This window comes from Schistocerca cancellata, chromosome 12 (genome assembly GCF_023864275.1).
Source record: "Schistocerca cancellata isolate TAMUIC-IGC-003103 chromosome 12, iqSchCanc2.1, whole genome shotgun sequence".
In the NCBI taxonomy this organism is placed as follows: Eukaryota; Metazoa; Arthropoda; class Insecta; order Orthoptera; family Acrididae; genus Schistocerca; species Schistocerca cancellata.
In genome coordinates, this window is record NC_064637.1 from 166,275,741 (window position 1) to 166,293,211 (window position 17,471).

The 17,471-nt window shown below is 42.2% G+C and overlaps 1 protein-coding gene across 2 annotated transcripts in view; it reads left to right on the top strand.

The window, feature by feature from the left end:
* LOC126109876 (tetraspanin-31) overlaps positions 1–17,471 on the top strand; it is a 64,540-nt gene that overhangs the window by 41,557 nt on the left and 5,512 nt on the right. The window contains exon 6 of one of the 2 annotated variants that reach the window (XM_049914948.1): positions 8,148–8,253. The exons of the other annotated variant lie outside the window; for it this stretch is intronic. Within the exon in view, the coding sequence (XP_049770905.1) occupies positions 8,148–8,222 (75 nt within the window). The 3' untranslated portion in view covers positions 8,223–8,253. The remainder of the gene's footprint in view (positions 1–8,147; positions 8,254–17,471) is intronic. 2 annotated transcript variants of the gene reach the window in all.

Sequence of the window (17,471 nt, forward strand, 5' to 3'; positions counted from 1 at the left end):
TGCCATATCCCCGTACCCAGACGAAGTCGTCGGTGGTGAACCAGCCAAGTGAAGGCACCCGCGGCCATGAGGTGGGAGGCCGCAGAAGATGAAGTAGCGTGCGGGGCTGTCGGCCATGTAAGAGCTCAGCCGGGCTGTGGTCGCCCATGGTGGTGAAACGGTAAGACGCCAGAAACTGGAGAAGCGCCTCATCAGCAGCAGAAGAAGTCAGAAGTTTCCGCATCTGAGCCTTAAATGTGCGGACCAGTCGTTCAGCCTCACCGTTGGATTGTGGATGGAACGGCAGGGCCGTGACATGCGTAACGCCGTGACGAGCACAAAAATCCGCAAATTTGGAAGAGGCAAATTGCAGACCATTATCAGTAACAAGAGTAGAGGGGAGGCCTTCCAAAGAAAAAATGCGGGCGAGAGCACTGGTGGTTGCCACGGTGGTAGGCGACGTGCAACGGACAATGAAAGGAAAGTTAGAGTAGGCGTCACTTACGAGGAGCCAATAAGTACCTAAAAAGGGTCCCACAAAGTCAGCATGAATGCACTCCCAGGGCTTCTCAGGCGAAGGCCACGGGGACAAAGAGGACTTTGGGGCAGCGCCTGTGACGCACAAGGGCCGCAGGCAGCGACCATGTGTGCTATTTCAGAGTCGATGCCAGGCCAGTACACATGACGGCGCGCCAGAGATTTTGTGCGAGACACACCCCAGTGCCCTTGGTGAAGGAGGCATAAGACCGAAGCACGCAAAGACGCAGGTACCACAACACGCGGCGAAGCATTGTCAGTGGAGAGGAGGATAACACCATCCCTAGCCGTGAGGCGGAAGCGCAAAGCGTAGTAGTTCCGCAACGGATCAGAAGTCTTAGCGGATGGGTGATCTGGCCAACCCTTCTGAATACAGCGTAAAACCCGGGAGAGGGTAGGGTCAGAACCCGTAGCAGCCGCCAGCCTGTCCCCAGTGATGGGGAACCCGTCCACAACCCGCTGCTCGGCAACATCCAGGTGGAAACACAAAAGTTCGTCCCTATCGAATGCCTGATCAGGACCCATGGGAAGGTGAGACAGAGCATCAGCATTCGCATGTTGAGCCGTTGGCCGGAAATGAATCTCATAATTGAAACGAGACTAGTAAAGAGCCCAACGCTGGAGGCGGTGTGCAGCCTTGTCGGGAAGTGACGTTGATGGATGAAACAAGGAAACAAGTGGTTTGTGATCCGTAACAAGATAAAATTTGGAGCCATAGAGAAAAACACCAAACTTATGAAGAGCATAAATGATGGCCAAAGCTTCTTTCTCAATTTGAGAATACTTTTGTTGGGCATCTGTGAGCGTTTTGGAGGCATCAGCAATGGGTTGTTCCGAACCGTCAGAAAAATGGTGCGCAAGGACTGCACCGACCCCGTATTGAGAGGCGTCTGTGGCAACAACAAGATGTTGGCCAGGGCGATAAGTAGCCAGGCACGGGGCCTGTTTCAGCATAGTCTTTAATTTCTGGAAAGCCGCTTCACATGATGCGGACCAGTGAAAAGGCACTTTTTATGCAACAGGCGATGCAACGGCTGAGCCACCGAAGCCGCAGACGGTAAAAACTTGTGATAGTATGCTATTTTCCCCAAGAAGGCCTGCAGTTCCTTAACAGATGTAGGGCGAGGAAGGGCATTGATCGCAGCGACAGTTTGTTGAAGCGGACGAATACCATCCCAAGAGAGTTGAAACCCCAAGTAAGTGATAGATGCCTGAAAAAATTGTGATTTCTGAAGATTACACTTAAGACCGGCAGTCTGTAAGACATGAAAAAGTGTGTGGAGATTTTGAAGATGTTCGTCAGTGGTGGAGCCAGTGACAACAATGTCGTCCATGTAATTGATACACCCAGGGACAGGGAGCAATAATTGTTCCAAGAATCACTGAAAGAGAGCAGGGGCGCTAGCAACCCCGAATGGCAAGCGTTGGTATTGATAGAGGCCGAAAGGCTTGTTAAGGACCAGAAACTGCCGGGAAGCAGCGTCGAGAGGAAGTTGATGATAAGCTTCTGACAGGTCAATTTTAGAAAAATACTGGCCTCCAGCAAGTTTAGTGAACAGTTCTTCAGGACGGGGCATAGGGTAAGTGTCGATGAGGCATTGAGCATTTACAGTGGCTTTGAAATCGCCACAGAGACGAATATCGCCATTTGGCTTAGCAACTACGACGACAGGAGAGGACCACTCACTGGAAGTGACAGGAAGCAAGACCCCTGATGCAGTGAGACGATCCAGCTCCCGTTTTACCCGATCACGAAGGGCCACAGGAATGGGCCGAGCCCGAAAAAACTTAGGCCGAGCAGTGGGTTTGAACGTGATATGAGCTTCAAAGTCGTTTGCACGGCCTAACCCAGGAGAAAAAAGGGACGAAAATGTCGTCGACAAGGAATCCAGTTGAGCATAAGGAATAGCGTCAGAGACAATATTGAGAGTCATCTATGGAGAACCCAAAAATGCGAAAGGCATCGAAACCAAAAAGATTTTCTGCGTTGCTCTGGTCGACTACAAATATGGGAGCAGTGCGAACGACTGATTTGTAAGATACCTCAGCATTAAACTGTCCCAAGAGAGAAATCTTCTGTTTATTGTACGTCCGTAATTGCCGAGTGACGGGGAACAGGATTGGAGAACCCAGCTGAAGATACGTCTGAGAATTAATTATAGTGGCAGCAGAACCAGTATCCACTTGCATGTGAACATCTCGACCAAGGATTTGGACAGTGAGGAATAACTTCCCTGAAAGGGAAGAAGTGCAATTGACAGTCAACACAGAATCAGAATCAGCGTCATGTTCATGAACATCACATATGCGGTCGGATTTACAAACGGAAGACACATGACCTTTCTTTTTGCAATTGTGACACACAGCCCAACGTTGGGGACAATCCTGGCGTGAATGTTTCGTAAAACACCACGGACATGAAGGAAGTTGCCGGGGGTTTGCTGCAGTTTCTTAGCGGGTTGTTTACGGCTAGGCCGAGGCTGCGCGTGGGAGTGCACTGCGGCCACGTCGGCTGGCGGGGACGCGCCGCACGCATCTTCAACAGCGCACAGAGGTTGTATTTCCCCGACATCACCCCACGCTTCTATTTGCGCCCCAGCGGCGTGAGAAATTTCAAAAGACTGCGCAATGGAGAGAACTTCATCTAGAGTCGGATTTGCCAACTTCTTTGTCAGGCGCCGACCGGATAATAGCATCCCGTACCATGGAATCGGCATAGGATTCTTTGTGAACGTCAATAACAAATTGACACTTTTGACTGAGGCCGTAAAGTTCAGCAGCCCAAGCGCGATAGGATTGATTTGGTTGTTTTTGACAACGATAAAAGGCAACACGAGAGGCTACCACATGCGTTTGCTTTTGAAAATAGACAGACAGAAGTGAGCACATTTCAGCGAAGGACAAAGACGTAGGATCCTTCAAAGGAGCCAATTGCGACAACAGCCGATACATTTGAGGTGAAATCCAGGAAAGGAACAGAGACTTACATGGTTGTTCGTCAGTGGCATGAAATGCCAAGAAGTGCTGTCGAAGACGTTTTTCATAATCAGACCAGTCTTCCGCCGTCTCGTCGTAAGGAGGAAAAGGAGGTATAGCCAACGACGAGAAACGCCCCGCATTTGACGCCGCGACGAAATCGCGAATCGCCGCTGTCAGAAGCGTTTGCTGTTCGAGGAGATTTTGCAAGAGTTGCTCGACAGTAGCCATGGAACCCTGTGAGTCAATGGTGAAAAGGAAAAATCCACTACCTCGTCACCAATTGTTAGAACTTCAAGTTTAACACACATATTTCGGAACGACACAACAACACATATAAGTCACAGAGTAAGTTGACATGTGTATTCGTTAGCTTTCGAATAAGCACTGAGTCCCAGTCTAGCGGCCACTGCTCGGCTGGCCACTTAGGTGGCGCAGCTGCTGCACGGCTGGCAGACAGCGCCACACGTAGAGGACGTGCATAATTGCGCTGCGGCACTTTGAATGATCGGCGAGTCACAACAATTGACGACTCGTGATTTGAACCTGGTATATGCTGTACCAATTATAGTTCATTTTTATCCATCAGTGATTGTAAATAATTTGATGATGTCAAACTATACAGAAGTAAATATAATATTATTATAAATCCATCACTAGAGGTACAGTTGTTGTAGATTCAAGAAATCGTGAATTAATACCATTGGGAATATTTTGTGATTTGGCTGAGGCTTTTGACTGTGTGGACCACAATATTCTCATGTAAAAGTTAAAATATTATGGAATGTGGACATAGGCAGTTTAGTTTTTATTTTATCCTCTGTGGCAGAAGGCAGTGCATATCAGTTCCGTGGCAGTCGCATAGCAGTAGGCGCTCAGAATTCGAAGTAATCATACACAGTGTACCACAGGATTCTACTCTGGATCTTCTTTTGCTTCTCTGCAACTTGCTTTGGTAGAAGGTGCAGATTTGGTCTGTTTTGCAGATGGTACAAGTATAAGAATAAAAAATAATGCCAGAGAACCATTGCTGAAAATGCGACTAACAAAATATTTGGAAACATCATCTGGTGGTTCGAGGCAAAGGGGTTTTAAATCTGAACAAGGTTCAGTACATACAGGTCAGTACGTCTAATACAAGACCAAAAGGTGTGAAAGTAGTCTACTTTACCAAGGATGTACAAGTCATTACAGAAAACACTGCCTAGAATTAATAAAGCACCCACATTTTGGAGTATGCACAGTCACTGCTACAGGTAATTTAAAAATGAATAAACTGCTGTATTCTGTATATTTTCCCATTCACTAATTAATTTATCATTTTTTGGTGGAAATTCAATCGAATAGTATGTTCAGAGTATACAAGTGTGTGCTTAGAATTGGTTGGTAGGTTTGAGGGGTTGAAGGTGTTTATTGTAGAACAACTTGCAGAGGCCACTTGTAAAAAGTTTCAGCAGCTTCATTAATGCCTCCTTTTGCTACCATTATTGACCTTTTCTTGTGAAACATAGAATAGCATGAATGTAATACTAAGACAAAAAACAGCTGTTACAAAGATAGCAGTAGCTTCTTGCTAACTATTAACCAGTGTGACAGTGAACAAAATTTTAAAGCCTTTAATGACAGTATGAGACCACAGAAAATTCTTACGACTTTATTGGTTTAACCAAAAGCAGTGGCACTTAAAAATATTCGATCTGTGGACAGAAACAGTAGCAAGCCTGAATTTTCAGACATTGAGTAGCAGATATGGACATCGTTAAGGAAACCAGGAAATGGGTTCCCCCCACACAAAGTAGTAAGACAACAGTTAATCCAAACGCTGTTGCTAGACATCTAGTGGCGAAGTCACAGCAGTGAGAGACAAAGTGCACACAAACGATGTGAAGTAGGAATTCTGAACTCTAACAGCTGAAGCTAAAGAAAATGGTAGCATTAAGGTAGGATTACAAAGAAAACTTAAAACTGCAGCTACATTCACTGAACTATAAGTGGCCTACAATGCAAAGTGGAGGAAAGGCATAAAATACGAGCTTCATCATAAAATTTCTTGCAAACCAACCACTCGACTAATTGACAGTATGGTAATGACAAAGTGTTCAGAGTAGTCGTGGGATACATCATCAGCTCTAAAAACAAATTAAAAGTGGTGTACCAAAGGGATCAGTCTTCGTACCACTTATCTTAAACCTATATACTGCAGACATTCTAGAAACAAAATCAAGGGAGTTTAGTTATGCTGACAACTGCGTACTTGTAACAAGGTGTAGCTCAGTTGAACAATCGGAAGAAACCTTAATGGCGGACCTAGATGTAGTTGGAAAGTACTTTCGTAAATGAAGACTCCAACCAAACATCACCAAAATGGAGGTTTCCTGCTTACAATTAAATATAAAACTGGCCAGAAGAAAACTAGACATACAGTTTGTGAATATGCTGTACTTATGAGGGTTGTTTGAAAAGCTCTCAGAACGGAATAGAAAAAAGTACTTACATAACTGAAACTATTTTTATTTTTCAATGTAGTCTCCTTGTAGATTAATGCACTCGGTCCAATGATGTTCCAGTGCCTCGAACCCATCTCGATAATGAGTTTCCTCCAGCCCTGCAAAATAGTTGTCAACTCCAGCTATCAGTTCTTCATCCACTGAGAAAAATTTTCAGCTTTGGGAAGACGTGGAAGTCTGATGGAGCCATATCAGGTGAATACGGTGGGTGTGGCAACAGTTCATACCTTAGTTCATGTAATTTTGCCACGGCAATGGCACGTATGTGCGGGCACGCATTGTCGTGACGCGGCACCCATCTTGCAGATAATTTTGTCGTTTCTAGTTCTCGAATTAAAATGTGATGTACCCTTTCAGATGATATCTGGCAAGCGTGAGCAGTTTCACGCATTTTCAATAGGCGATCCTCCGTGACCATTTTGTGCACTATTGCAATGGTTTCTGGAGTAGTGACACATCTTGGTTGACCACTGCAGTGATCATCATCTAAGTTCTCCAGACCAAATTTAAATTCATTCGTCCACTTTGCAACAGTTGAATATGAAGTGTATTTTGTAAATTCGCATGAACATCCTTTGCTTTCATACCTTTATTTAAGAAGTACTTAATCACCGCTCAAATCTCTTTTCTCTCTCCCCCCCTCCCCCTCCCCCCCTCCCCTCCCCATCTTCACAAATTGCTACACGAGAACAAGAAGAAGAGTCAAATCACCGCCACAGCTCTCTTCAAAGAGCACTCGTGTGGCACGTGTTTACTGGCATCAGTCGAATGAATATCACGTGAACAACTTGTTATGCTAGTGTTGACCTCTTGTAGTTATTCCGAGAACTTTTCAAACCACGTTTGTAGGAAAAACATCAAAGTACCTGGTGGTAATCCTTGATAGAACTATATCTTTCTGGGAGCATGTAACAAAAATATATGAAATATTGATTGTGAGAAATGACATCATCCAAAATCTGTGGAGCACAACCTGAGAAGCACCAGCACTTACCCTGTGTTCTTTGGCAGTGAGAATGACCAGAGGTATTATCGAATCATGCCGTATGCAGTGGCTACTGGCACTGAGCCACATTCCACCCCCTTGATGATGACGCATAAATGCTCTCACAGATGAGTACGAATGACCATTTATTTTAAAAATCTACCAGTCCATCGTGATATGAATGTTGCAGACCTTAACTTACTCTGCTCTAGACGACCAACAATTAAAGGGGCAGGAGTTGCTGTGGAAAATAGTCCAACCTTACTAATGCATGGACTCAAGCAAAATAGTAATGTGCCATAGATCCCCCCAAAAAAATCAGCATTTGACCTGCGATGCAGAATGTGGTCTGTGCTAAAAAGCATTAGAACCAAATATGGCAGATGTGCTTATTTTTTACGCAAATGGACTAAGCGACTATCTCCACTTTGCAATTGTTGGAAACCACAGACCGTCAGACACATCGCAGAAGAATGCTCCCACAAGATTGTACAGTGGTAGACCTTAAGACTTCCAGCTGGCGACTACCAGAGTTGATAATTACACCAATAGCCTAGAGGTTTGCAAGTTTTTGTGTTATACATATTATTCTATACATAACATATTTTTTGTGTGTGTCAAAAAGCCATACGATACATATCATTATGTGGGTGTAGGGCTGAGGTTGACAGAGGGAGTATTTTGTACAGAATTTCAGACAAACCAATGAGAAGTTATGGCCTAAAATGTGTTCCCATTCTGTTGCCTGTCTTGCTGTCTCGCCCTCGCGGTGTATGCCCTGTCCTTCCTGAGCCAATAAAAAGTTCCAGTCAACTTTCATCCTGTCCTGTTTTCTGGAAAAAGTGAGACTTGATTTTGGAAGCTGTCATTTCTTTATCTTTTTTGAGAGCAGAACTGCTGTCAAAACTCTAAACAGGTAAGTATTTTATCTGTTTGTATTTGGCAATAGTGAAAACAGTTAAGCTATTTTCATTTCCTCTTCAATATTTGTATGCTTCAGTGTAAATTGTTATTAATCTAAAATTGTGGCATGTGCACGCAAAGTCCTCAAATGTCAGTGTTTTTGTACTTCCTGTGTCACGTAGACACGGGAAGTGTTCAGTCTCGAGGTATTTGCACACGAGCTCAGTTGCACGTAATAACGGTTGTGGTTTCTCTTGCAGTTTCTCGGCGTCTGGTTGACGGTTCGCTACAGGAACCAGAAAGACCCACGAGCTAACCCTAGTGCTTTCCTCTAACCCACTAGAGTAATGTGCTGCTGGTTGCCGGGTGAGAACTAACTACTAAGCTAAGCTAAGGTCTTCCACATATCAAAACTCACCTGTCTCTGTCTTGGCAGTCCCAGAGGTTAGCATTCACAATGTTGTGTGCCACCAGGAGACTCACTCTCTCAGGAAGTATCAAGCACAGTCCACTAGTGTTCAGAAACTGGAATTCCTTCGTGTGGCATGTGGAATGATGATAACATACTGAATTTACAATTATTTGAAAGTCTGTGATGTGCATAAGGCAGGAGACGACCTACATAAGGAAAGAACAGATTGGGAACGGAATTGTAAGTGGAGGAGGACGAGATGGGGAGAAGTTAAGTCAGTATTTTCAGAGACTGAATTTCAGGCTTTAATAATAGCAGTAAAGGTTGTCTGAAATTGCACCTTAGAATAAAGCTGTTCTATAACAATAGACAATAGTTGATGCTCCACTGTTTGACTGGTTAAAACTGATATGGAGGGGGAGGGGGGGGGGGGGGGGGTGGCGGCATCGGAAATGTGAAATGGAGGAAGAAAACAACAAAATGGAAAAGTTTTTACCTTAGTGTTGCACTGACAGCGAAGGAGAAAATGCATTTATTTATTTTGAGTTATTTTGCAACTAAGAACAAAATTCAGAGGACGAGCTAAAATTTTGCCTTCCAAAGATTGCCTTTCAGAAAGGCAATTACTACCATAGCTAGTTTGCTAGTGGAATCAGTTCTATAAAATGGGTTCTTATGATGCACAAGAATTTCTCTGGACTAAACACAGTATAGCTATTGACACAGAGCTGCATAAAAATGCGAAATATTTTATTTGTTCAGTCTTCTTGTAGTAATTGCCATATTTATACTGCACAAAATTGTGTAAAAACTGTGTTGTCACGTTCTGCCATTTTGTGTATCAATACATATTAGAAGATAGGGCTAATTGATGAAATTTTAGTCCTTCCGTCGGTCGTAACTTATTCCTTTCGGTAATATATCGACTCGGACCACTAGGTAATCTACATATAGTATCGAAGACTTTGCTTCGTCAGTTGTGGATGTTAATGGACAGAGACAGCACTGTTAAAGTTGTGCTGCTCTGTTATGAAATAGATTATACCTCAAAACAAGTAGTATGTAGTGTGACAAGCGCTACTTGCTTCGATAAAACTTTTCCGGGTGTACGTATCCAAAGGTCTCGAGTTTTTTCCCAGGTCAGCACTAGGAGTTTCATGTGTCACTTATCACTTCTTTCACCTTTGGTAGTGTTCATTAATGTGAAAATTTTTCGGTTGCGTGTTAAACTGTATAACTTGCTGGGTCGGTCAGTTCAAAGGTCAGAGGAAGGCAGCTGCTTAGCATCTCCAGTAAGAGCTTGCCGTGCAGAGCACTGTGGTATTCAGACTGGCCTTTGGTTTGATGACAAGAAAATAACCACCTCACCTTTCAGGACTCGTAGCTTACGGAGAGGTTTTACTTGTAAAGACTCGAGTTTGGAGGGGCAATTATGCATTCTTAAAAAACTGATCAGTCTCATGAAGGCTGTCACCATTTGTAATTGTTAGAGTTCTGTGTTGCAGACGACACCACAGATGGTAATAGACACCAGTACGTATACCCAAAAAAATAAATGGCTCTTCTCTGAGTTGGATTACGAAGTGAAGAGCCCCACAAACATAGATGTGATTCGAGGATCGGGTAATGTCTTATGGGCGCGGTTGACAAAAATGTCATCTGTCTACAAACAGAACATTGACATTTTTGATTGAATTTAACATCTTCTCCTCAGTGTTTTACAGATAAGCTACAAGAGGTGAAATAAATCAGCTGTAAATCAATGCAAACATGAAACTTGTTTATTTAGTATGCTAACAGAATTTTAAAATGTTCATTTCTTGCAGCTACTGGAACAGTTATAATTAAAGTGCAGCTACTCAGATAGGTCCAGTGTAGGCTGCGATTACTGTATGGCAGCGAAACTTGGTAGATATTCTAATGCATTAATGTGAAACCAGTTTACACTGGAAAATAGTTGATACTAATTTTTTCCTATCAAGAAAGAAACATTCCCACACGTAATGTATTACGGACGTAATGCGGGCACAAAAGATAAAACAAGTGAGAAAGGCATTATGTCGGTTTTATTATTAACTGCCGCTTAAACAATTTATTCAGTACGAGCACAGAAGACGTCGACGAGAGGCTGTATCCGTTAAATGATTGCCGACAGCAGTTCTGACGGAACCTAAATGATGTGTTCCCGTATACTGGCCTTCAGATCAGGTAGAGAGCTGAATGTTTCTTTCAAAAGTAAAGTCACACGGATTTAGACCAGGTGATCTTACAGACTACACACCTGGAAAGCCTGTGAAGATAATATGTTTGTGTAAGGTTGTATTAAGCAGATCTTTCACTGGGCAAGCAACAGGAGGTGTTGCCCCATCTTGCATGTAGTGATGGGGAGCTCGTGAATGAGTCGTTCAAATGAACGCTTCACTCCAGTGAAGTGTGAACTAACCACTCAATTTCAGTGAACTGGTACTTCAAACTCTTCACAGATAGCACACTCCATACTTTTTTCTAGTTCACTCACTCTCTTCCCCTCTCCCTCTCCACCCTTCACTTCAGTCCTCCCCCTACTGCCTGTCGACAAATCGCGCGGTGTTTGTGGAGAACGATAGTTTTACGAGGGGTTGGGGAGGTGAGGGCGAGGGGAAGGCAGCGTCAGCTGCTTCCTGCAGTACTGACATCATTACCCGTGACTATTTGTGCAGTTAAACTTCGCGTCGGCGGGTAGCCTACCGTTGGCAGCGCTTGCAGACAAATGAATATTAAAGATACAAACGAAGAGGCTGGCTGTGTGAGCACGCACAGCCAACACGAAAATAAAAGGTTTGTTAATAACACTGAAAGAGGGATTTTACCTGAAATCGTACCAATGACTACAGGTGACAGTTTACGTATTGAATCTGGAAGGTTATTATTCTCAACAAAAATAAAATCTACAGGAAAACTTCTGAATAATTACTTAACGTAGGTATATAGACTTTGTGACAGTGGTAAACATACTCATTCTGTTTTGGATTAAATTTTAAAAGGAACATAAAAGTGGACTGCATTTCGTTGGTAGCCCTAGTTTTCAGTCCATGAATACAACAAGTAATGTTTCATTTAGCAGATAAAGACTTTTTTGGGCGCTTCATGAGAAAATGTCGAGCAAGATTAAATGTAATACCTTATTTATATGTGACGGGCTTCTCTGTTTATCTTTCCTTTGTCCCCTTCGACCATGCTCTATTTAACTCAGACGCTGTTAAGAGCGTAAAACGTTAAGTGCACGTTACTGCATAGTTCGGCCATCTGTTGGTAAAAATATGAAGTATTATGAAGCTTTATTGTACGAGTGAGGAGAAGCGAGCGCAGCCGCGGCTGAGCGGCGAACTGGGCAACTTCGCCAGGCTTCCGTACTTCATGAATGAACTACTTCATTTGAACGCTTCACGGCAAAGAGTGAAATGAATGAAGTAGTTCACGGGAATGAACGAGCTCGACCCATCTCTACTTGCATGAGAACGTTGGTTTCCACACAGTTGCGTTCTTCCAAAGCAGGTATCACAAGCTGCACAAGGATGTCTTGCTAAACAGGTCAGGAGTCCATTACGTGCAGAGGCAGCTACAGGGGTAGCAGGTTAGAAGATCTCGGGGAAACACAGAAGGGGCTTTGTCTAGATGGTTGCAGATCGAACACGGGAAGAATGTATATCCAGGAACCGTCGGTATAACAGTTGTAACTAGTTGTAGCTGTGTTGAGCACTGATGCTCAAATTGTTGTAGGCACTGAAAGCTGGAGATAAGTTCAGCTGAAATTTTTGCAGAGCACCTAATGGTGTTCAAAGAGATAGGCTAAACACAGTTGTTGGTGGCGTGTTTGTTACTGTTAAAAGTAGTTTAACTTGTAATGAAACTGAAGTAGGTAGTTCCTGTGAGTTAGTGTGAGTCAAGGTCATTCTTGTCGACTAGAATAAAATAATAATTGGATCCTTTTACCAACCTCCCAACTCAGACGATATAATTGCTGATATGTTCAGAGGAAACTTGAGTCTAAAAAATGTTAAGAGGAAACTTGAGTCTAATTTCAAAAATGTACGTAACTCATACAATTAGTCACTGGCGACTTCAGTTTACCCTTAATATGTTGGCGAAAATATACGTTTAACTCTGGAGGTATGCATAAAACATCATCCAAAATTTTGCTAAACACGTTTGGTAAAAATTATTTTCAGCAGTTAGTTCGTGAGCCCACTTAAATAGTAAATGGTTGTGAAAATACGCTTGACTTCTTAGCAACAAATAATCCTGAGCTAATTGTGTGTATCAAAACGGATACAGGGATTAGTTAATACAGAGTTCTTGCAGTGAGGTTGAGTACCATAGCTCACAAATCCTCCAAAAATAAACGAAAAATATACCAATTTAAAAAAAAGCAGATAAAAATTCACTTGACACCTTTCTAAGAGACAATCTCCACTCCTTCCAAACTAACAATATAAATGTAGACCAGATCATGTAGCTTGAATTCAAAGAAATACAGGGTGATTCAAAAAGAATACCACAACTTTAGGAATTTAAAACTCTGCAACGACAAAAGGCAGAGCTAAGCACTATCTGTCGGCGAATTAAGGGAGCTATAAAGTTTCATTTAGTTGTACATTTGTTCGCTTGAGGCGCTGTTGACTAGGCGTCAGCGTAAGTTGATGCTAAGATGGCGACCGCTCAACAGAAAGCTTTTTGTGTTATTGAGTACGGCAGAAGTGAATCGACGACAGTTGTTCAGCGTGCATTTTGAACGAAGTATGGTGTTAAACCTCCTGATAGGTGGTGTATTAAACGTTGGTATAAACAGTTTACAGAGAATGGGTGTTTGTGCAAAGGGAAAAGTTCTGGACGGCCAGGCAGCCCGTGACAGAGCACTTCATCACTGGCCTCCAAGAAGCCCTGATCTTACCCCCCTGCGATTTTTTCTTATGGGGGTATGTTAAGGATATGGTGTTTCCCAGCCACCATTGATGATTTGAAACGAGAAATAACAGCAGCTATCCAAACTGTTACGCCTGATATGCTACAGAGAGTGTGGAACGAGTTGGAGTATCGGGTTGATATTGCTCGAGTGTCTGGAGGGGGCAATATTGAACATCTCTGAACTTGTTTTTGAGTGAAAAAAAACCTTTTCAAATACTCTTTGTAATGATGTATAACAGAAGGTTATATTATGTTTCTTTCATTAAATACACATTTTTAAAGTTGTGGTATTCTTTTTGAATCACCCTGTAGTATCAGCAACAATTGAGAGATTTATACCAAATAAATTAACAAACGACAGAGCTGACCCTCCTCGATATACAAAACGGGTCAGAACACTGTTGTAAAAACAATGAAAAAAACATGGCAAATTTAAATGAACGCAAAATCCCCAAATTTGGCGATCTTTTACAGGAGCTCGAAATTTATTGTGAACTTAAATGTGAGATGTTTAAATCGTTTCTACAATGAAACTTTGTCTCGAAACCTGGCAAAAATCCATAGAATCTGGATGTATGTAAAATATGCTGGTGGCAAGACACAATCATTGCCTTCTCTTTGCAATAGCAGTGGAAATACAGTTGATGAGAATGACAGTGCAGCTAAAGCAGAGTTACTAAACACACCCTTCCGAAATTCCTTCACAAAAGATGAAGTAGTAAATATTACAGAGTTCAAATCAAGAATAGCTGCCAGCATGAGTAACTCGGAAGTAGATATCCTCGGAGTAGTGAAGCAACTGAAATCACTTAATAGAAGCAAGTCTTCTGGTCCAGACTGTATACCAATTAGGTTCCTTTCAGAGTATGCTGATGGAATAGCCTCATATACAGCCACTCACTCAACAAAAGGTCTGTACCCAAAGACTGGAAAGTTGCACAAGTTATACTAATATTCAAGAAAGGAAGTAGTAGTAATCCACCAAATTATGGCCCCATTTCGTTAAAGTCAGTGTGCAGCAGGATTTCGGAACATATTGTGTTCTAACACTATGAATTACATCAAAGAGAACAGTCTATTGACACAGTCAATATGGATTTAGAAAACATTGTTCTTTTGAAACACAAGTAGCTCTTTATTCACACAGTGTTGCATGCTATTGACAAGGGATTTCAAATTGATTCCGCATTTCAGGATTTCCAGAATGCTTTTCGATACTGTACCTGTCTTGTGGCTTGTAATCAAATTATGAGCTTGTGGAGTATTGTCTCAGTTATGTGATTGGATGGGTGATTTCCTGTGAGAGGTGTCACAATTCACAGTAACTGACAGAAAGTCGTTGAGTAAAACAGAAGTGATTTCTGGCATTCTCCAAGTAATTTGAGGAACCGTCTTAAGTTGTTTGCAGATGATGCTGTCATTTAATGTCTAGTAAAGTCATCAGAAGATCAAAGCAAATTATAAAACGACTTAGAAAAGGTACCGGTATGGTGCAAAAATTGGCAAGTGACCCTAAATAATGAAAAGTGTGAGGTAATTTACATGATTGCAAAAGGAATTCATTCAACTTGGTGTACACAATAACTCAGTCAAATCTGACAACTGTAAATTCAATTAAATACCTAGGAATTACAAGGATGAACAACTGAAATTGGAAAGAACACAAAATGTTGAGGGTAAGGTGAACAACAGACTGTGATTATTTGGCAGAACATGAAGAAGGTGTAGCAAACCTATTAAACACTGCCTACACTATGCTCGTCCATCCTCTTTTAGAGTACTGCTGTGCAGTGTGGGGTCCTTATCGGATAGGATTAACAGAGTACATCGATAAAGTTCAAAGAAGAGTAGCACAGTTTGTATGATCGAGAAACGGGAAAGAATGTCACAGACGATCTACGGGATTTGGGGCAGACATCAGTAAAATAAGACATTTCTCATTGCATAGGGATTTTCTCACAAAATTTTAATCACCACCTTTCTCCTCTGAATGCAAAAAAGTTTTGTTAGCACAGACCTACATAGGGAGAAACAATCATCATCATAAAATTATGGAAATTGGAGCTTGCTCCGCGTTATTCGAGAGTGGAATAATAGAGAATAATTGTGAAGTTTGGTCGATGAGCCCTCTGGCAGGCACTTAAGTGTGATTTGCAGAGTTCAGTGCAGAAGTACATTTCGTGCAGAGGTCGTGATACAGCTGACAGGCTGTCTGGATGCGTTCTCTTCAAAGAAGGATGGACCGAGAATGCACATGACACAGTTAGATATGGCGAGTGCAGTGGCTCTTTGGCACAAGACACAATTTAACGTACTGTCACTCTGTAGAATATTAGTCTGCCCATGTCATCGACGTTGATCCGTGCCAGAAACCACAGCAAATTCAAAATGTTGCAGATAATGCAGTCTCAGCTACTGCACCATGTAGATCTTGTAAAATAAACAGTAAAGGTTTTCTGTACTGTTGACCACGTGGTGGGACACTGCACGAGCACTAGTACTACCTGGGGCTGCTCGGTCAGTTACGGCAACAGCAACCTCGTCAATAACCTCCACCGTGATAGTACGCCTTCGTCTTTCACGTTCCCCACTGAGCTGACCCGTGTTTCAGAACTGCATTATCTTCTTTAAACTATTTAATGACATTGGGCCTCTCCTGGGACCTTTCAGTTGACGATACTCTCTCAGTGCAGCACTGTAATTGCTGCACTTTACACGAAACAGTTTCACTAACAGCACATAATCTCTCTTCCAGGTAGCCATACTGTTCACTCACATTATAGCTTGTCAAATGACTGTGCGGATGTCATATCGTCAGACAGTGTAAAGTGCCATATTGCATCTGCTGTCCAAAATTGGTACAATTTTTTTTCTGTGTAAACCCGTTTCGCATTATCGTACCTACGAAATTTCACCGCTCTATGATAATTACAGCCCGTACTGGACCTCCACAAGTAGCTGCACTTTAGTTATAACCACCCAATAGTTATTAAAAGTTGTATGCTGCCACGTAACATTTTTAATGCTTAAAGATCATTGTCTCTCCAAAGATTATTAAAGTGAATATAAGACAAAAGCTGTCATTCCTCACAAAAAGTCAGTTATCAGTGTCAATGACTGGCAGAACTGGTTAGGTTCCTGTGATGGACAATTTGTAGCTCGCCTTTGGGACTGCCAGACTGAAACACTTGATGTGACAGGTGTGTGTCTTCATTCCTGTTAACTACTTTCTGTACACATTCCTCAAAATTTTGTATAACCAAAATAATTTTTAACCTGGTGTAACTCTGTATGGGTGGCTAGTAACAGTGGTGGATGGTTTAGTGTACTTACTTTTTTCATAATGTTCTATATAGTTGAGATTTAACCTGCTCCTTCATTGTAATTATTGGCAAAGTGTCATGTGTTCATAATGTCAGTTTTACTAAACCCACATTCTCAATTTAAGGTCTAGGATTTGGACTGTTCAGCGTAGAATTACTTGTAATAAGTGTTTTATCGTATGACATAACATCACTAAATTGTTCAAAAGTGTAACGCTTTCAGCACATGCTCAGTTATTGGTAAGTGAATAACTTTCTGAGAGTTACATTACTTTTAGTAAACTTACAATAAGATGTCAGCTTGTCATAGATGAAAAGTTGGGTTTTTGCACTAAAAGTTAAAACTTCAAATAACTGCAGGTGAATGTTTGTTAATTGGAGTAGGTATTGTACAATCTTCTCGAAAAGCTACTGTTGTGTGCTCGATTGGAGTAATAGTGATACAGTTGAGCAGAAAAGGGCCAACGGTGTAGACTTTTCATCAACTGCCAATTAAGGACAGCTGACAGCAGAAGCTGTGCATTTCGGTATTGGACGCCTTCACACGATCCCCTCTAATGAGGACTATAGTGCTAGTTTTATAGCTCGGTATTAGCATTAAGAGTTTTCTCCCCAGTTTCACTATTAGCTCTAATCTGTTGTAGGCTTCACGGGGAGTTAAATCACTTACCGAAAATGAGCAGTCTTCTGCTAACCCAGAGCGCCGTCCACAACATCCTGCTGCAACCGAGCTCATTCTGCGACAGTTTTTCAGTGAGGTGTACATCCTGCAAACACTTCATTTTGATCCGGGTTCAGTGCTGCCTTGTATTCTGGACTGAAATGACACTCTGGGCATCTTGGCCATTGCTTCTTCTGAACGCTCTACTTGCCAAACATATCAGTGATTAAATGCAGGCAGATTG